Genomic DNA, 21,164 nt, shown 5'->3' on the forward strand with positions numbered 1-21,164 from the left:
TGTCCTGGCCTGATGATTCCTTTTTTGATTTAATTGTTTACACATTTTTCCATTTCCATTTACACTTTATACTTTTTTTGTCTCACATTTTCCCATGTAGATTTCCCAACTTATCCCATATCGGCATTCAAGATTTGGCTGCAACTCATTTAGTTCCTCCCTACAATACTTCTATCATTTTTCTTCTTCTTCTTTCTTGTTAACTGTTGTTCAAAAATTCATCCCTACTTGCAAAGCAGTTTTAATGTCACATCTTTTAAAATATTCGCTAAGATATTCCCACTCACCCTTTATTTTCCTCTCATCCAAATTTCTTATTTTAGCTGTCATAGTGGCAAGCTCTGAAAATTCTATCAACTTGTACAGCCATTGATCTTTTGTTGGGATGACCTCTTCTTTCCATTTTTTTTGCATAATCTATTCCTGCAGTTGCTGTTGCATATAAAAACAGATTGTGAGCTTCCTTTGGTAACTCCTCACCTATAATAGCCAATAAAAATGCTTCGGGTTTTTTGGGAAATGTAAATTTAAACATTTTCTTAAGTTCTTCATAAATAATCTCCCAGTAATTTTTTTGCCCATTTGCGATGCCACCACATGTGTATCGAGGATCCTTCCATTTCTGAACTGGCCTCATGATTGCAATGTAGCTGCTTTGAATGCAAAAATTAGTTACAGAATAGCCTGTACTTTATCTTTCTGCACTAATGTTTCCAGTAAAAACTACTACACCATATTTTGCTTCATAATCCTGATGAATATTTACACTGGATACAGAGTGCTTTGCAGTTCACATTAACCACATAAAAACTGCAAATGCAACTGAACCGCACAGAGCAACAGTGTATGATTTTAACCTTAGGAGAATCCATACTTCCATCATTAATGAGGGACACCATATCTACGTTTTTAACATCCTGATTCAAAGTACAATGGGGTAGTGAAAAAGAGCTAAGAAGCTTACATTCTGTGTCTGACGTCAGCCCAGTTTAGTGGAAGGACATGTGTAAAACGGCAGTTGTTAAATAAAAGTGAATAAAGTTGAATGGTGCACAGTAAAACTGAGTGACGTGTATTCAGATTCTTGTTCAATGGCGTTATCTTGCAGCTACTTTTAGGCAGACTAAAGTTACTATGGGCAGCCAGCAGCACTCTCACATGTATATACATAGAATCAAGTTGGAAGGGATCCTGAGGGTCAGTTGCTCCAACGCCCTGCAATGCACAAATCTCAACACGCGGTCCCCCATCCAGTTGGAAACCATGCCGCACCCTGCTTAGCTTTGCAAATGTGCTAGCAGTTTTTCCAGCTGTAGTAAATGTATGTTAAACCACAGCCACCCTCACAGGGCTTCCCCAGCACTCTTACTGTGCCAGGGCATAGTTGTTTGTGTGCTGTCAGTGGGTATACTGAAGGTTACTTATTGTAGGATGACTATGATAGGACATCACGTATACGCAGCCCAAGATGAAGACTTACTGCTGGGGGGACAACCACATACAGTGGTACCTCGGGTTAAGTACTTAATTCGTTCCGGAGGTCCGTTCTTAACCTGAAATTGTTCTTAACCTGAAGCACCACTTTAGCTAATGGGGCCTCCTGCTGCTGCCGTGCCACCGGAGCACAATTTCTGTTCTCATCCTGAAGCAAAGTTTTAAACTTATTTCTGGGTTAGTGGAGTCTGTAACCTGAAGCGTATGTAACCCGAGGTACCGCTGTGTTTGAAACGGCAGTGGGGAGAAAGGGAAGGTATAATTAGGGGGGGGGGGGAAGGTTAAAGCACTCCTGTTCCTCACTACTTTATTCACTCAGCCTCTCACATACTTTTCAAGCTAAAAAACGGGGCGGGGGGTTGATTCTGTGTGTTCTACCAGGAAGCCTAAATTCCAGTTTTGAATGCAGGATCCAAAATACCACTTTCAAAATATCTTTTCCCCCTGTTACAAGCAGGCTTGCGTTGACACACACAACCATGAGCAAGCCCCACACAAACAGGGGAAGATGTTTGCCAGTTCTATAGTTTGGATAAAGCAGTGTAGCTATAATATACAGTGGTACCTCGGGTTAAGAACTTAATTCGTTCCGGAGGTCTGTTCTTAACCTGAAACTGTTCTTAACCTGAAGCACCACTTTAGCTAATGGGGCCTTCCGCTGCCGCTGCACCACCAGAGCACGATTTATGTTCTCAACCTGAAGCAAAGTACTTAACCCGAGGTACTATTTCTGGGTTAGCGGAGTCTGTAACCTGAAGCGTTTGTAACCTGAAGTGTATGCAACCCAAGGTACCACTGTAACTAGAAATGCTTTCAGCTCAGAAAGGTAACTTTACAGCTATATTCCCAAACATGATTAAATTAATTCACATCAGACAAGGCATATTCCAAGTGTTTATTCTGAGGCATAAAATTAGGACTTCATTTCAATACACTGATTATTCACGTACTTTTTCGTTGTTAATTTCCACTGATTATCTTCCAATTGTTTTGTACTGTCAGGAGATACTCAAGCATTGAGGTATTTTGCGTGGTGCCTGATATGGTCATTAATGAATGTTGCTATAAAGTAGTAACTGTGATCATAGCCCTGGGAAGGGGAAAAAGAAATCAAATGGTCAAATATGTAGCCAACATGTCTTCAAAAGCATTGTTTTTTACAGCGCTATTCAGAGGCAGCGGTACTCAAGAACGAAGTAGCTGGAAAATTCGCCTTGGGTTCAACGTACGCATTCAGTGTAATAAATTATCTAACCACCACCTATCTCTCTGTTGACAGAGGAAGGTATAATCTACCTTTAAAGGAAACTTGCCAGAACAACTTAAGAATGTGCCCTTGTAGACCGACAGAGGGATATAAGTGTACATATTGCACAGTATTGCAATACTTTGGTACGTTAGGTAAAGGTAAAGGGACCCCCAACCATTAGGTCCAGTCGTGGCCAACTCTGGGGTTGCGGCGCTCATCTCGCTTTATTGGCCGAGGGAGCCGGCGTACAGCTTCCGGGTCATGTGGCCAGCATGACTAAGCCGCTTCTGGCGAGCCAGAGCAGCGCACGGAAACGCCGTTTACCTTCCTGCCAGAGTGGTACCTATTTATCTACTTGCACTTTGATGTGCTTTCAAACTGCTAGGTTGGCAGGAGCAGGGACCAAGCAATGGGAGCTCACCCCATCGTGGGGATTCGAACCGCCGACCTTCTGATTGGCAAGTCCTAGGCTCTGTGGTTTAACCCACAGCACCCGCAATTCAAGAAAAAGGGTTCATCCTGTTCAGTAATGGCTGGCTGTGGCTCTCCAGGGCTTCAGATAAGGGAAGGTTCCCAACCTTACCTGGAGAAGCCGGGGATTGAAATTGGGACGTTCTGCATGCAGAGCAGAACACAGGAACTCAGGAAGCTGCCTTATCCTGAGTTACATCACTGACCCATTTACAATGGCTGGCAGCAGCTCTCAGGGGTTTCAGAAATAGGATCATGCCAGGTTCAAGGTTCTTGTATTAATTTACAAAGCCCTGAGCAACTTAGGTCCAGGGTACCTCAGGGATTGGCTGAAACCTTGTACCTCAGCTCAGTCAGAAGCATTGTTATTCATTTCCCAAGCTGGTGAGGCTCGTTGGAGGACAATGAGAAACTGAGCCTTTAATGCCATCAACCAAGTCCTATGAACACCCGGAAGGGAGTGGGTGGCGCTGTGGCCTAAACAGCTGAGCCTCTTGGGCTTGCCGATTGGAAGGCCAGCGGTTCGAATCCGTTTGAAAGGTTGAGCTCCCATTGCTCTGTCCCAGCTCCTGCCAACCTAGCAGCTCGAAAGCACACCAGTGCAAGTAGATAAATAGGTACTGCTGTGGCAGGAAGGTAAACGGCGTTTCGTGTACTCTGGTTTCTGTCACGGTGTCCCCTTGTGCCAGAAGCAGTTTAGTCATGCTGGCCACATGACCCAGAAAACTGTCTGTGGACAAATGCCAGCTTCCTCAGCCTGAAAGCGAGATGAGCACCACAACCCCATAGTTGCCTTTGACAGGACTTAACTGTCCAGGGGTCCTTTACCTTTTTTTACCTAGGAAAACCCACTCGAGAGATTCAGCAGGCACCTTCTTAGCCAACTATAAATGCCTGCTGAAAACGTTTCTATTACACAAGGCCTATGCAGGTTCCCTTCAGGTTCTAATGGGGGTCTTTTGAACTACTGTTCATGGACCCTCTTCCATGAGGAAAAGCTGTTTTTATTTTGTCAAGCTGTCAGGAATTAACAAGTAGTATTTGTTTGTTTGTTTATTGTTTGCTCTTTATTTGTTTGAAAGTGTTTTGGGTTGTTTTGCTGATTTATTTTTAATTCTTTAAAAGAATGAATGTACTGTTCTTTAAATTGGTGTAGAGGGGCTTTTTGGGATGTGTGTGAGTGAATGAGAGAGGGGATCAGGCAATATCTAAACAAACCTGTAAATGATAATAATGCTGCCTCAGGAGGCAAAGAGAAGCATCATCGACCTTTACTACTGAAAATTTAACACAAGACACAAAACGTTTAGGACATTACCTGCTGCATTCTGAAGACCACTGGAATTTTGCGCTCTGTGCAGGCAGCAATGAAATTATCAGGCAGCAATTGCCCTGCTGTAAGGAACTGGTCGTCTTTGCCTTGATCAATCAGAATGTCCAAAGAGGGGCCTTTGTAGGATTTCACAATATGTGTAGCATCGTAAGCCTGCAACGGATATAGATACATTCACTTCTAAAAACTGCAGCATCCAGACAAGAGGTTATCGATATTGACCTTTCCTCCAGACTTTCCAGGCCAGGCATAATCTGCATTTTAAAGCTCTGTGTCTGATTGCTCTCTGTAGGCTTCAGAGCTTTCCCTGCAAAAACCGCTCTTCAAAGCGAAAGCAGAGCAAAGGGCAATCTACAGAAAATTCGAATTGCCGTTCATTGCACTCCAGCTTTTAAGGAGTGGGTTTTCGCATGAGCTTAAAGCATGAGCCTGTGCCTGAAAACAGCAGGGCAAAAGGTACCGTATTTTTCGCCCCATAGGGCGCACCGGCCCATAGGGCGCACCTAGTTTTTTGGGGGGAAATAAAGAAAAAAAAATTATTTCCCCCCCACGTGTGGGGCTGGGGCGGGGGAAGCCCGAGCTTCCCCCGACCCCAGAACAGGTTGCTCTCCGCAAGCCGTGGGAGAGCTGCGTGACTTCGCGCAGCTCTCCCATGGCTAGCAGAGAGCTGCGCGAAGCCTGAAGCCTGGGGGGCGCTGAGCTCAGTGCGCCCCAGGCTTCTGGGTGCAAGCAGCTCTCTGCCAGTCGTGGGAGAGCTGCGCGAAGTCGCGCAGCTCTCCCATGGCTTGCAGATAGCTTCCTGAAGCCTGGAGAGCGTGAGGGGGCTCTCCAGGCTTCAGCGAAAGCCTGCATTCGCCCCATAGGACGCACACACATTTCCCCTTAATTTTTGGAGGGGAAAAGTGTGTCCTATAGGGCGAAAAATACGGTAAATCTGGATAAGCCCAAGATCTCACAATACGGGAAAAACAATGACCAACAGAAAGAATCACAATTCCTATCCAATTTACAGTCAATTCCAAATTAAAATGCAACGCTGACCAGGCTCACATTCAGTATTCATAACAAAATTAAATAAATCTAATAAAATAATAAAATCCTTCCAGTAGCACCTTAGAGACCAACTAAGTTAGTTATTGGTATGAGCTCATACCAATAACTAACTTAGTTGGTCTCCAAGGTACCAACACGGCTACCTGCCTGTATTCAGTATTCATATTACACACAGATTTATTTTGCAGTGGACATAACAAATAGAAAGTCAACAGCAGATAAAATGATTTATGCTGATGGATGGAGTTTCGGAGATTCCTTGGTAACAATGACATCACTGTGAGCAAGAAAGTGGACTTTTAAGTGTAACAGCAGCAGCCAAAGAGGCAGATTTGATGTAGAATGAATGTGTTCAGGAGCCCCCTTGCCCTTCCCCGTGAAAACTTAACTCTGCCACTATTTCCTAGCCTGTCTTGGAAAATGTTCTGCACCAGAGATTGGGAGTAGCCAAGGAAAGTGACACAATTCTGGCTTGCTTGTTCTTTATGAGCTACCGCATTTTCTTATTTTTCAACTCCAACACGGGAGAATGCTGGAAACATTTCTGCCAAGAACCACCATTCCTCCTGCACTCCAGAAGGCTTTACAGTGTTACAACCACAAGAATGAAATGTACAGGAGTAAGCAATGCCAGCAAGGGCACCACCTAGGGGGAGTTGGGGGGCTAAGCCCCACCATATGTAAGGAAGGGGCCGGGCCCCCTCAAAATTCCATGGCGACCATGCACACATGCCGCGCAATGTGCTCACCTCACTTGTGCACGCCATACAACATGCTTGCGTCATGCACGCAAGCCACACCACGTTAAATAAATCATGGCGTGTACCTAATTTTAAGACCTGCTAAGGAACAGACTATCATTAATATGTCCTGATATGTAAAACCACAGAATCCAAAGAGAGTGCACTTCCTTTTTCCCATGACTATATAATTTTATACCGCTTTTCGACTGCACCCAACCTGCCTTGCCTTTTTAAAAAAAATCTATATTGATGAAGCAGTTTGATGGCGCTTCTGTGGTTATTCTACACCATGCAGATATTTCCAGTACATACCTCCCATTTGGTTACATCCGACCCCAGGTATCCACTAAAAGCTTTCTTCCCCCACGGGCACTGTATTGGGTTGCAGATTGGTGCAAAGGCTGAAACAGACTAGTCAGAAATGGAAGATTCAAGGAAAACAAAGCAACTGTGTTAATATCTGAATCTAGATTTTCCCCAGCAACTCTGAATTTTTAAAAACTGCATTTGTAAAGTTGTAGAAAACAGCATGGTTCTAGAAAACAGCTGCTTATTTTCACCTTTTGTCATGTGTAGGAAAGGACAGTGCAAACCCATCTTGTCCTGGTGTACGGACATGTACAGACATAACACAATTTTTATTTACTTTATTTGTTTCTGTCCCCATTTATCAATATATCTTCATAGGATTGTGCCATACTTCAATTTGCACCGCCTATTAATTGTAAACATCCAGAATGCCAATCTACTATATACAGTGGTACCTTGGTTTTTTGAGCATCTCGGAAGCCGAACGTTTCGTTTTTCTAACGCCAAAAACCCGGAAGTAATTGCTTCCGTTTTCGAACACTTTTCGGAAGTTGAACAGCTTTCGCTGAGTTTTCCCCCAATTTCCCCCATTTAAATTGCAGACTGCCCTTTGCGCCTCAGTTTTTGAACGTTTCGGAAGTTGAACGGTCTTCCAAACAGATTATGTTCGAAAACTAAGGTATTTTGGAAAGTTGTTTGATATGTATTTGGACATCTCTTAAAATAGCATAACTAAATTTTACATGATAGTTCCTGATATCAAGGAGCAGGTTTTTGTCTATGTTTGGATACAATCAGACAGCAAGATGGTGCACTGACCCTTTCAAAACAGCACTGAATTTGACCAGATTTAAAAACCGCACTGATAAAGGTGACTGCATCTCTTACTTTTTCAGGGTAAATTTTCTTAACATTATCTCTCTTTGCATCATTATCTAATTCCTTTACTTTATTCGATATACATTTAAAAATTCAGAATCTTACTTTGTATTTTCCGGGATTCTTCAGAGCGAGGATGAGAGCACCATGACCCCCCATTGAATGGCCGGAAATAGAAATCCTCCCAGAGTCAACTGGGAAATTGGCATTTATCAGATTAGGTAACTGGAAGACGTCAATGAGAAGGAAATAGATGTGAGTATATTAACATTTTGACCTACACAGGATAAAAATAAAATACAACTAGGGTCCATCTCTAGAGAGCAATGACTCTTGCCTTTGTCCAACACTTTATCAAACAGCATCACACATGCTGCCCAGTAAGCTTTCTGTGGGATATACTGGCTACAAAGAAACAGGGAAACTATCAGTAAACTACTCAACTTGGGGAGATTTTACTATAACAGTTTCAGGGGTCCTTGCAAGTATATGAAGGCAGAGCAAGTTTAAAGATGCAGTGCTATTGCCTGCATACTTAAAGAGACACCAGGCCTTTTGCTTGCCTTTGGTGATGTTGGGCAAAGTTAGGGAGGATGGTAAAAGTTCATAAGGAATTACTGGGTACCATATTACGGAATTTCTCAGAGCGGAACATTAGAACCTCAGAGCTTGAGTGCAGGTGAGAAAACGCAGGACAAATTTACAGGTGCCTTATTTTCTCAGAGATAAAGCACAAGTACCAATGCCAGATCTTGCCAATGTGGACACAGTTGGGTGTCAGATTTTTCTCTCTGTGTCCAGAAGGATACTCATATGTATCCGACTATCAGACTTACAGTGATAATAATAATAATAATAATAATAATAATAATAATAATAATAATTTTTTATTTATACCCCGCCCTCCCCAGCCAAGGCCGGGCTCAGAGCGGCTTACAAGCAATAATAAAAACAAGATGAATGATTACAACTTAAAAACAAAAATAAAATACAACATTAAAATAGTGGAACATTAAAATATTAAAATGTAGCCTCATCGCAGGAGGAGAAGGAAAAGAAAAAAAAGAAAAGAGAGGGAGGGAGGGAATCAAATTGGCTCCAAGCCAAAGGCCAGGCGGAACAACTCTGTCTTACAGGCCCTGCGGAAAGAAATCAGATCCTGCAGGGCCCTGGTCTCATGAAGTAGAGCGTTCCACTAGGCCGGAGCCAGAGTTGAAAAGGCCCTGGCTCTGGTTGAAGCCAATCTAACTTCCTTAGGGCCCGGGACCACTAGGGTGTTGCTATTTATGGACCTTGAGGCTCTCCGTGGGGCATACCAGGAGAGGCGGTCCCGTAGGTACGAGGGTCCTAGGCCGTGAAGGGCTTTAAAGGTCAAAAGCAGCACCTTAAATCTGACCCTGTACTCCACCGGGAGCCAGTGCAGCTTGAAAAGCACTGGGTGAATATGCTCCCATGGCAGAGACCCCGTGAGGAGCCTCGCTGCAGCATTCTGTACCCGCTGGAGTTTCTGGGACAGCTTCAAGGGCAGCCCCGCGTAGAGCGAATTACAGTAGTCAAGCCTGGAGATGACCGTCGCATGGATCACTGTGGCCAAGTCGGGGCGGGAAAGGTAAGGGACCAACTGCTTGATGCAGCGAAGGTGGAAAAATGTCGCCTTAGCTGTTGCTGTAACCTGCGCCTCCATGGAAAGGGAGGCGTCAAGGATTACACCCAAACTCTAGAAGGATGGGGGAGAAAAAGTTGGGGAACCCACACCTTGTATTATATCCCATTCTATATTTACATCAAGAGAATTGTACACAGGCACAATTAACCAAGCCAAGTCACCTCATCCTTTATGTAAGAATACATGCGATAATTCGTTTTCCACGGATCTTCAGTGGCATCCACGTAAAAACCAGCTCCAGTGCCAAAATCCCAGCTCTCATCTTCTCCTTTAATATTGCATCCACCTACCATGGAAAGAAAGTCTACGCTGATAATCACCATTCACAGCAGAGGAGTGGCACTTTTCCTTTATGTTCAAGGGGCTATATGTGAATGCCTCTCTTTGCTTGGCAAAGGGTTGCCAGGCAGAATAGTCTACAGTGGTGCCTCGCAAGACGAAAAGAATCTGTTCCGCGAGTCTCTTCGTCTTGCGTTTTTTTCATCTTGCGAAGCAAGCCCATTAGCGGCTTAGCGGATCAGCTGATAAGCGGCTTAGCTGTTAAGTAGCTTAGCAGATCAGCTGATAAGCGGCTTAGCGGATCAGCTGTTAAGCGCCTTAGCGGATCAGCTGATAAGCGGCTTAGCGGATCAGCTGATAAGTGGCTTAGCGGCTTAGAAAAAGGGGAGGAAGGGAAAAAAAACCGCAGGAACTCGCAAGACATTTTCGTCTTGTGAACCAAGCCCATAGGAAATTCGTTTTGCGAAGCACCTCCAAAACGGAAAACCCTTTCGTCTAGCGGGTTTTCCATCTTGCGAGGCATTCGTCTTGCGGGGCACCACTGTACCTGGTAATGAGGAAAACTTTGCACACGTGGATGGACTTTGTTAGATGAAGAGCTAAAAGCGCATGCAACTGTCTAGCCAATTGTGGGGAAATAAAAGGCAGATCTTAAGTGTGTGCTGTTCCCTACCACCCAGGAGGAAGATGCTTTTACAGGAAAATCTGCTTATCAATACTGTATCTGTGCTGATCTGGCAACTACTGGAACTGCACAGGAAAACATCTGTTGGTTAGGAAGGCCCAACAGAGACTCCATTTTCTCAGGGTCTTGCGAAAGAACCATGTTAAACAAAAATTGATGATCTCCTTTTACCGGGCCACCATAAAAAGTGTCCTTTCATACTGTATAACAGTGTGGTCCTCTGGTTTGACAGTCAAGGACAGGAAGTCCATACAGAGGGTGGCGAATACAGCACATGACATAATGGGCTGTCCTCGGAGTTCGCTAGATGACATTGCGGGAGACCGCTGCCTCAGGAGAGCAAGGAAAATTCTTAGGGATGACTCACACCCTGGCCAGCACTTCTTTAATCTCCTACCTTCAGGCAGGAGATACAGAAATATAGTCAGCCGCACCAACAGGTTAAAGAACAGTTTTTATCCATGGGCTGTTGGGCTGCTGAATGGGGGAAAATAGTGGTGTACAGTGGTACCTCAGGTTAAGAACTTAATTCGTTCCGGAGGTCCATTCTTAACCTGAAACTGTTCTTAACCTGAAGCATCACTTTAGCTAACGGGGCCTCCTGCTGCCGCTGCGCCACCAGAGCACGATCTCTGTTCTCATCCTGAAGCAAAGTTCTTAACCCGAGGTACTATTCTGGGTTAGCAGAGTCTGTAACCTGAAGCGTCTATAACCTGAAGTGTATGTAACCCAAGGTACCACTGTAATTGATTTCCGACAAGAACAGAGCGCAAACAAGATTGAGTGTATGGGGAGGGGCTCGTTTAATTTCACTGCACACAGGTGACAATAAAGGACAAATGGACAAGATTCTAGGTTTGTATACAAAGTTTGGTTAACGTACTAGTAATACACACAGCTGCGTAACAGCAATAATTAAAAGCAATTAATTTGATGTTCATTGGCCTAGCACTTACGTGGGCTGGTATCTGGGGCAACCACAACAAGGCCTTGTTCAGCTGCAGCTTGATGGAAACCTGCTTTCGTTACGAAATTCTGTTCTGTGCACGTTAATCCTGAAAAGACAGAAGAGCATTGTAATGGTAAGAGCACTGCCAATAGGGTTCTGGCTCAGAAGCTATCCAAGTGAGCGTGTTTTAGCCCAGAAGTAAGAGATGCACTTTCCACTTTGAACCATTGTTTATATCTTTTGATATTGTTGGGCCTAAGTGTCTAAATTGATTAGCCTCAAAGTATAACTTCAAAAAACTAATTCCCCCATCCTCCCAGTGATAGATGTTTATATAACAGGGCTTTTTGTTTTGTTGTTCCAGGTTTTTTCTTTCAGAAAGATTCCAAACATTTTTGCCACTCATTTAGCTGTTCCCCTAGCTAAATGCCTCCCCTAGGAAGAACTGGAAAAGATAAGTAAACCTAAGAACAACAATAGTTTTAATTGGTGTTATACAACCAATTAAGGACAGCTTCTCCCCTTTAATTTTCAGAATTTCCCCCCATAAAGGGCCATAACTTGCCACTGTCAGCCTGTTTGTTTGTTTGTTTGTTTGTTTATAATCTGGACTCTCAGATACATAAATTGCACGTGGCGAAGTGGTATATTCAAAGCATTTGATTATTTCTCTTCTGTTCTTTCGGTGGAATATGATGGAATAAAATATCTGATTTTTAACAATTTATTTGTAATTCTGCCACCATGCAAAAGTTATTCAATTACTGTTTAATTGCAGGGTTGTTTAGTAAACATTTTCTTCATTACATTTTTATTAATGTACCAGTAGACAAAGTTTAGCGGATTAGCGCTATTAGCGGTTTAGCGGCTTCTAGCGATCAGCTGTTAAGCGGCTTATCAGCAGATCAGCTGATAAGCGGCTTAGTGCCTTAGGAAAAGGGGGGAAGGGGAAAAAACCCGCAGGAACTTGCAAGACATTTTCGTCTTGCGAAGCAAGCCCATAGGGAAATTCGTTTTGCGAAGCGCCTCCAAAACGGAAAACCCTTTCATCTAGCGGGTTTTCCGTCTTGCGAGGCGTTCGTCTTGCGGGGCACCACTGTAATCCTAATAATACCAGTAGCAGGAAGCTAAGAATATCCACAGGCACATATAAGAAGGGAAAACAGATTTTTATGCAAAGTTCTTTCTTTGCAATCACACTGACCAATTTACTGCCAGTTTTTCTGACTGTGCTGTTTGCCAGTTTTTGGAGTGTCTTCCCTGAGTGGCAGATTTGAAAAGAGCCTAGCAATTTTTAGCCATCTTCATAAGGGCAGTTCCTACCAAAAAGTAGGACATGACAAATAATGCTCTGAGGGCCGCTAATTAGGGAGAGCAGTGCCAAAGTTGGAACAGGGTGTGTGATCCATTGGACTATTACAAATATTAGACAGAATAAACATCTGGCACTAATGCACAATTCCACCACATATGGGTGAGTGACCGTCTATTCTTTGTTAATTATGTGGTGCATAAACACCTTAAAGGGCTATGTGACACCTCATTAGTCATACAACACCTTTCTCACTGGAGCAAGATGCCACCTGGGTGTGAACTTCAACACTGATTCTCTAAATTTTGGCTGAAGCAGTTGTAAGGAAACTTTCTAATTTAACACAAAAGCTTGAGTCTCTTAGGGTGTCAGATTTTGTCCAGCGCCTAACAGCATCTTGCAGAAAGAGATGTGTCACAAATTATCTTATCTATAAGCCTTTATCGAAGCTCAGCTGACAGCAAAAGCAAGACAGTCCGGCTTTATCAGTGAATCACACATGTATCTAGATCAGGGCAGTCCAGCTTTTCATACCAAGTGGACCACAATAGAACTCAGACATGGAACCTGTGGACGGCAAACTATTTTGCCACATGGAGCAAGGGGAGCAAGTCAAAATTGACACTCCGCTGCCAGTCCTTGTGCTGCCTGCCCCCCCCCCAAAAAAACCAAACGAATAAGCAAGGTGTTGGGCTTTGGGAAGGAGGTATGAGGCTATGGCAAGGGACGTGGGTGGCGATGTGGGTTAAAGCCTAGGACTTGCCGATCAGAAGGTTGGCAGTTCGAATCCCCGTGACGGGGTGAGCTCCCATTGCTCGGTCCCTGCTCCTGCCAACCTAGCAGTTCGAAAGCACATCAAAGTGCAAGTAGATAAATATGTACCGCTCCAGTGGGAAGGTAAACGGCGTTTCCGTGCGCTGCTCTGGTTTGCCAGAAGCGGCTTAGTCACGCTGGCCACATGACCCGGAAGCTGTACACCAGCTCCCTCAGCCAATAAAACAAGATGAGCGCCGCAACCCCAGAGTCGGCCACGACTGGACCTAATGGTCAGGAGTCCCTTTACCTTTATGAGGCTCTGGCAGGGTCCCAGAGCCCTCCCACCTCCTTCCCAAAGCTAGGAAAGTGCTAACAAGGTTTTGGGAAGGAGACAGGAGGACTCTAGGACCCTCCCAGAGCCCTCAAACTTCTTTCCCAAAGCCCAGAGCCTTGCTTACCCAGGCACAAGGGCTGGAGGGGGGCATAAAATGGTGCAGAGGGCTGCCATAAAAGACATTGAGGGCTGCGAGTTGGACCAACCTGATCTAGATGATAATCTACAAAAACACTTTGCAATCTTGTCTGGGCTATCAGATTGGTGGAGGGGGGCCTTCTTGCTGTCTCCCTGGCAGGTGCTGCTCCCTGTGTAGGGCTGCAATATAAGGCTCCCTTGGTATGAAAACTCCCTTTTCCTAGTGGTACAGACAACATTTTAGGTAAGCTTCTGTCACTACCTCAATACACTTTTGTTTCCCCAGGCTTCAAACTTATGGTGGGCCCATTTAGCTTGCTGTGATCTATAGAGTTTTGACCCTGTGCTGTTTCGTAGAATTTATGTTTTCATTTCTTTTAAATATTTTTATTATTTTATTTGTTGTTTGATCTCTTCCTGGAAACCACTTTGTTATAATTTTTTGATGAAAAGTAGTATATGAATCTCTGAAATAACTATAAGAAGCCTACTGAAATCACACCTACAACATGTTTGAATTAATTTTAACCCCCTTTGGCAATATCTTTTTCAAGGGCCATTTCAGATTACTCACCTGAGAGCCAGTACAATACAGGGCATTTCTCAGTTTCTGCTTTGGGTGGCAGATAAACCCCAAACTTCATTTTGCATTTCAGATCAACGCTGTTGACAACAAAATGCAATTAACATGGACTAATGAAACTTGACAAAAATAATGTCGCTTATAAGAAACCGCAACCTCCAATCAGAGTTGCCAGAGGCTAACACTCAAGCCGCATGCTTTATTTAAGAGTGTTTTTGTTCCCCCATGGAAATCAGTGCAACTAATTCAGTCAAGGCAAGTAGAGACAGCAGACAATTGGAGCTGCCACAAGAAGGGACAAGATGCAGATTATCAAAGAGGGTCTACCTCAGCATCCAAGAATGCAAAAGGAGACACATGAGGGACTGAGCATAGAGACTGAAGGGACAGAGTGGAGTACAGTGGGGTGGGTGTGGCTAATCTGTGGCCCTCCAGATACTGAACTACAGCTCCCATCATCCCTGCCTATTGACCATGCTGGTTGGGGCTGATGGGAGCTGAGTTCAACAGCATCTGGAGGGAGACAGGTTTCCCACCCCTGCAATGGACAACTGGACTTTCACTGAAAAGGCAAGGAAGATATAGTGATGGTTAAGCTACTAAAAACGTAATTAACATTGAAGAACAAAAAGATGTTTTCTCAGTACTTTGGTATGACACCAAAGCCTAAATATCAACAGAACGGCTATATGCAAAATTGCTGTCTGCCAAAAAAAACATCAGGAAGGGGCAAAAATGAATATGCATTTGTTTAGTAATTAGCTGTTGTCTAGCCCCAAGCACATAGGGACAAATTTTCTAAACTTTGGTGGCTATGGGTTATAGATAGTGGGTAGGTTTCACCAAAGGCTTCTGCTGTGGCACAGGGCAGGTGCAGGAGGAGAGGGGGGAAAACCCCCTTACACTAGTGCTAATCCTTGCACTAGCGTTTTTATTTAGCTGAATACTGCCCTGTGGGTATAGGCCTGCAGCATAAAGGTGCCATTCAATGTTATTCCTACTCAAAAATAGATCAATTCAAGTTAATGGACATGGCTAACTTAGGTTCATTCATTTCAGTGGGTCTACTCAACCAAGTAGGACTTAGCTGAATACAACCCTAACCCCAGGGTTGTAAAATATCCTTTAAAAAAAATTACATGAATAAAATATTTACCTGTCATGCTCAAACACTTTCTGAAAACCACCAAAGCATTTATTGCTAGAAATTTCTTTCAAGGCCATGATCTCTGCTGGAAACAAAGGGGGGGAACTGTTTTAGAGTTGTACTTATTTATTAAATTTGTAAAACACGCTTCACTACATCTTATGGTATTGAATTCCATAGCTGAATTTACAGCAGCCTCATAACAAGAAGATAATTCAGGCTGAAAATATATACACTTACCTGGGAGTACCGTATTTTTCGCTCTATAAGACGCACCAGACCACAAGACACACCTAGTTTTTGGAGGAGGAAAACAAGACACCTGGCTTGAGAGCAGTACATGTGAATAGGATCTAGGAGTCTTGGTTGACCACAAACTTGACATGAGCCAACAGTGTGACGCGGCAGCTAAAAAAGCCAATGCAATTCTGGGCTGCATCAATAGGAGTATAGCATCTAGATCAAGGGAAGTAATAGTGCCACTGTATTCTGCTCTGGTCAGACCTCACCTGGAGTACTGTGTCCAGTTCTGGGCACCACAGTTCAAGAAGGACACTGACAAACTGGAACGTGTCCAGAGGAGGGTAACCAAAATGGTCAAAGGCCTGGAAACGATGGCTTATGAGGAACAGCTAAGGGAGCTGGGCATGTTTAGCCTGGAGAAGAGGCCATGTTCAAATATATAAAAGGATGTCACATAGAGGAGGGAGAAAGGTTGTTTTCTGCTGCTCCAGAGAAGCGGACACGAAGCAATGGATCCAAACTACAAGAAAGAAGATTCCACCTAAACATTAGGAAGAACTTCCTGACAGTAAGAGCTGTTCGACAGTGGAATTTGCTGCCAAGGAGTGTGGTGGAGTCTCCTTCTTTGGAGGTCTTTAAGCAGAGGCTTGACAACCATATGTCAGGAGTGCTCTGATGGTGTTTCCTGCTTGGCAGGGGGTTGGACTCGATGGCCCTTGTGGTCTCTTCCAACTCTATGATTCTATGATTCTATGATTTTATTCTAAGAAAAAGAAATCTGAATCTCAGAAGCCAGAACAGCAAGAGGGATCGCTACGCACTGAAAGCAGCAATCCCTCTTGCTGTTCTGGCTTCTGGGATAGCTGCGCAGCCTGCATTCGCTCCATAAGACGCACACACATTTCCCCTTACTTTTTAGGAGGGAAAAAGTGAGTCTTATAGAGCAAAAAATACGGTGAGTTGCATTAAACTTAGGAGGGCTTACGTAGGAGTAAGCATGCATGTAAATGCACCATAAAGCTTCTACAACAGATAAAGGATTTTTCCTACCAACCTACAGTTTTTCTTCACAATGCCATCACCCCTAGTTATTCATAACACACAGAGAGACATTCTTCAATATAAAGATTCAGATTTCAGTAGGCAGAAAACTGAGACATAACTGTGTGCTGCATTTGAGAAGTTTGCCTGTTTTCCTGATTTTACAAGCCTGTTGGCAGAGCCTAGAAAACAGGGTTTCCTGTCTTGGTTCCCAAACTGCTGTGATGCCCAGTCCAAGGACAGTGGTCAGTTTGATCCAATGAGATCTTTCTTCCTTAATCCAAGGTGCAGCTGGAGGTGGCTGTGCCACTGAAGACAATGTATTCCAGGACTCAACTTTTACTATTCTACCACATTCCTAGCAGGGGAGGGGATCCAGAACAGAGCCTGCCAAAATCAAATCGTTCAACTAACCTTTGGCCAGGTTGGAAAAGATTTTGCAAGGATAGGAGTTGTAGCAAATGTGTTTGAGAAGTTGCTGCCAGGGAGTTGAAATCGTGCTGTTTGAGGGCAGGGGAGCATTTTACTGCTTGTGCTCTTTCACGCCCTTTTATTGCCACATAAGGTCAGGGCTATCATTAGGCCAACCAGACAGCCACCTAAGGGGCAAACCTCCTTTGAGGGGCACAGTTTTATACAGATTAGCTTATAAATTTCCGACAATATTTTATTTTTAGTTTTTTATTTTGAAGTTGTTTATCATTTCTACAAGATGTTCATTTTTGAAAATTGCAGTGAGCAATTTTTGGTGTGTGTGCAAATCAATAGCCTTGCCAAGGGCATAAAATAGCCTGGCAGTGGGCACTGGGTACTGTTTAACCTGTACTGTACTGTTTAACCTGTATTTTAAAATGTTTGTGATTTTTTTATTGTCCGTGGGTTTTGTTTTGTTTTGACTTTGGTTATAAATCCTTTCAGGGCTTCTTTTTTTTAAATAAATAATATTTATTAAAATTTTAAAGGTTACAAAAATAAAAAATAAAAACACCATATCAAACAAAAACAAAACAACGCATCACAATAAGGAAAAAGAAGAAGAAAAAGAGGGGGGGGGGACAGCTAATCTTCCCATAACTCCCTTTTTTGTATTCTAGTTCAGTTGACTATTTCAGCAAATCCTTTCCATCTTTTCCACTTTTTGTTCTGTAATTTATCTTAATATAATGTAACTTTACTTTCCCTCCTTTCACCAATTAACAGTCTATTTTTTCCTAAACCCTTATAACATTTCTGCTAAAACCACATAACTTCATTCCAACATCCTTCTAACATTCATTAATTTTACAATGTTTCTGTAGATAGTCTTTAAATTTCTTCCAATCTTTCTCCACCTATCCTTTCAGGGCTTCTTAGCCAGTGGGAATCAAAGAACCGCAGAGTTAGAAGGGACTCCAAGGGTCATCCAGTCATTCAGGAATCTCAACTAAAGCATCTGTGACAGATGGATATTCATCCTCTGCTTTAAAACCTCCAGGGAACGAGAACCCACCACGCCGCGGTTGAACAGCTCTTACTGTCAGAAAGTTATTGTTTAGTCGGAAGACCCGGGGTGTGTGCGTGTGGTGCTACGGGTCACTGTGTCTGGCTGCTATTTTTTATTTATCACATTTGTATACCGCTGTTCATGGCATAACAAAACAGAATACAGTGGATGCTCGGGTTGCAAACGTGATCCGTGCGGGAAGCACATTCACAATCCGCAGCGTTCACAACCCGCAGCGCCGCGTGTGCACACTCGAGGGTTGTGATTCGGCGCTTCTGCGCATGCCATAGCTGTCACCTTTAACTTATCTTGCGAGGAATCCTATTCGGAATAAGGGAATTTCCCTTTAGAAAAGGGAAACGTTGACAGCTATGGCACATGTGCAGAGCGCGATTTAATGCTTCTGCACATGCGTCGAGACCTGGAAGTAACCCATTCCGGTACTTCCGGGTTTGGCACGGTGCATAACCCGAAATCACACAACCCGAAGCGTCTGTAACCCGAGGTATGACTGTAGAAGCACAAAATACGTAATAAAAAACAAGAACAAAAACCCAAAACGAACCAATAACGCCCCACTCCCATAAACCCAAAGGTCTGGTGGTTCGAGACCCCCCTGGGGACAGCTGTGGGCAAAAGATTCCTGCATTTCCAAGGGGCTGGACTAGATGGCCCTTAGGGATCCCTTCTAACACTACAATTCTCTAAGTATAAAGGGGAGTGTAAATAGAATAAAAGGGACGCAGGTGGCGCTGTGGGTTAAAGCCTCAGCGCCTAGGACTTGCCGATCGAAAGGTTGGCGGTTCGAATCCCTGCGGCGGGGTGTGCTCCCGCTGCTCGGTCCCAGCGCCTGCCAACCTAGCAGTTCGAAAGCACCTCCGGGTGCAAGTAGATAAATAGGGACCGCTTACCAGCGGGAAGGTAAACGGCGTTTCCGTGTGCGGCTCTGGCTCGCCAGAGCAGCGATGTCACGCTGGCCACGTGACCCGGAAGTGTCTCCGGACAGCGCTGGCCCCTGGCCTCTTAAGTGAGATGGGCGCACAACCCCAGAGTCTGTCAAGACTGGCCCGTACGGGCAGGGGTACCTTTACCTTTACCTTTTAAATAGAATAAACCTAAACTTTGCCTGGCCAGCAGTGGACAAACTGGTTCTGTTAAGTTGTGGGTGAACATATCAGACGACACAGCGATTCTTCAGACAGCACGTGTTTATTCACAGGCTAGAACAGAACTGAACTGAAGGGTTCAGCCAAACTGCTTATTATATAGAGCTCAACTACAATGCAACAGTAACAACTTTCTGTAACTATCCAATCACTGAACGTCACTTTCAATTCCTTATTTGCATATGTGGACCTGAGAGAAAACTATCTACAGAATTCCTCTGCTGGCCCAGGGTGAGAACTTCAGTACATAACAGGTTCCTTTATTAATTCCCCAAAACTGTTTATATTCTTTTTTTCTTTATATTCTTTTTTCTTTATATTCTTCTTCTTATTTATATTCTTTTATCTTTTTTTCCTTTTTCTTTTCGTTTTCTTTTTTTCTTTTACTATAGTTAACTCTTTTTTGTTACGTTTATGTATGAAAAATAATAAATATTATTGTGGGGGGGTAGATTAAATAAATACATAAGAAAATGTACGATAAGAAAAGTTAGGAAATATGATTATGACTGTGATATGGCTTTATGAAATGATGATATTGGAAACTGCTATATATAATCACTAAGAAATTCAGATGGAAGAGACTAGAGGAAGTCAAGTAAGATGTTTATGAAGATGGGTTTTAATTAATTAATTAAGTTTTAGTTTATGTGGTGATTTGATGTGTATTATGTTTTATATTCTTTTTTCTTTTCGTTTTATTCTTTTTCTTAACTCTCTTTTTTTGTTATGTTTATGTATGAAAAATAATAAATATTATTGTGTGTGTGGGGGGGGGAATTAATTCCCCAAAACTGACCGACACACAACACAGACACACAAAAAGCAAGCTTTGCAAACCGCCTCAGCCACAGGCTGCTTCTGCCTGTCGAAGTGAAACCAGCACCAGGGAAAAGCAATGGCGGTGTGTGGAAAAGAGGGGCCTATCCTTTCCCTGGAGGCACTTACCGTCCTCCCCAGCTGCCTTCCTGAGCTCCGCGGGCGGGTCAAGCGACAACCAAACTCCCCTCAAAAACTCGGCCTTGCCTCTCTCGACAAGGGTCCCGTTTGCTTTTCCACACACGGGCGCGCGCTCTCTTTCTCTGGCGCCGCGGGGTTTCATGGGAATTGTAGTCCCTCCGCCATGCACTTCGCCTTGCTCCGAACGGCGGGGGGACTCCAACTCCCAAGAAGCTTTGCTCGAGCTAAGGCGGGTCAAGCGACAACCAAACTCCCCTCAAAAACTCGGCCTTGCCTCTCTCGACAAGGGTCCCGTTTGCTTTTCCACACACGGGCGCGCGCTCTCTTTCTCTGGCGCCGCGGGGCTTCATGGGAATTGTAGTCCCTCCGCCATGCACTTCGCCTTGCTCCGAACGGCGGGGGGACTCCAACTCCCAAGAAACTTTGCTCGAGCTAAGGCGGGTCAAGCGACACCAAACTCCCCTCAAAAACTTGGCCTTGCCTCTCTCGACAAGGGTCCCGTTTGCTTTTCCACACGCGCGCGCGCGCTCTTTCTCTGGCGCCGCGGGGCTTCATGGGAATTGTAGTCCCTCCGCCATGCACTTCGCCTTGCTCCGAACGGCGGGGGGACTCCAACTCCCAAGAAGCTTTGCTCGAGCTAAGGCGGGTCAAGCGACACCAAACTCCCCTCAAAAACTCGGCCTTGCCTCTCTCGACAAGGGTCCCGTTTGCTTTTCCACACACGGGCGCGCGCTCTCTTTCTCTGGCGCCGCGGGGCTTCATGGGAATTGTAGTCCCTCCGCCATGCACTTCGCCTTGCTCCGAACGACGGGGGGACTCCAACTCCCAAGAAGCTTTGCTCGAGCTAAGGCGGGTCAAGCGACAACAAAACTCCCCTCAAAAACTCGGCCT

At 44.2% G+C, this 21,164-nt stretch overlaps 1 protein-coding gene across 4 annotated transcripts; it reads right to left on the bottom strand.

Moving 5' to 3' along the window:
• Positions 1 to 2,375: 2,375 nt before the first annotated feature.
• ESD (esterase D) lies at positions 2,376 to 20,813 on the bottom strand. Of its 4 annotated transcripts, none has more exons than XM_079970063.1 (10): positions 20,732 to 20,813; positions 20,262 to 20,315; positions 15,390 to 15,462; positions 14,225 to 14,313; positions 11,118 to 11,216; positions 9,359 to 9,483; positions 7,637 to 7,756; positions 6,656 to 6,754; positions 4,533 to 4,700; positions 2,376 to 2,584 (listed from the first exon to the last, which is right to left on the bottom strand). In XM_079970063.1, exons 3-10 carry the CDS (start codon positions 15,455 to 15,457, stop codon positions 2,504 to 2,506), a joined length of 849 nt encoding a protein of 282 aa, XP_079826189.1. In that variant the 5' UTR covers positions 15,458 to 15,462; positions 20,262 to 20,315; positions 20,732 to 20,813; the 3' UTR covers positions 2,376 to 2,503. The 4 variants fall into 4 exon arrangements, with proteins under 4 accessions (XP_079826189.1, XP_079826187.1, XP_079826188.1 ...); XM_079970061.1 differs by having other exon boundaries at positions 15,390 to 15,465; positions 20,732 to 20,800; XM_079970062.1 differs by lacking the exon at positions 20,732 to 20,813 and having other exon boundaries at positions 20,262 to 20,420.
• Between the last annotated feature and the right edge of the window lie 351 nt (positions 20,814 to 21,164).

This window comes from Podarcis cretensis, assembly GCF_951804945.1.
Source record: "Podarcis cretensis genome assembly, chromosome: 3".
In the NCBI taxonomy this organism is placed as follows: domain Eukaryota; kingdom Metazoa; phylum Chordata; class Lepidosauria; order Squamata; family Lacertidae; genus Podarcis; species Podarcis cretensis.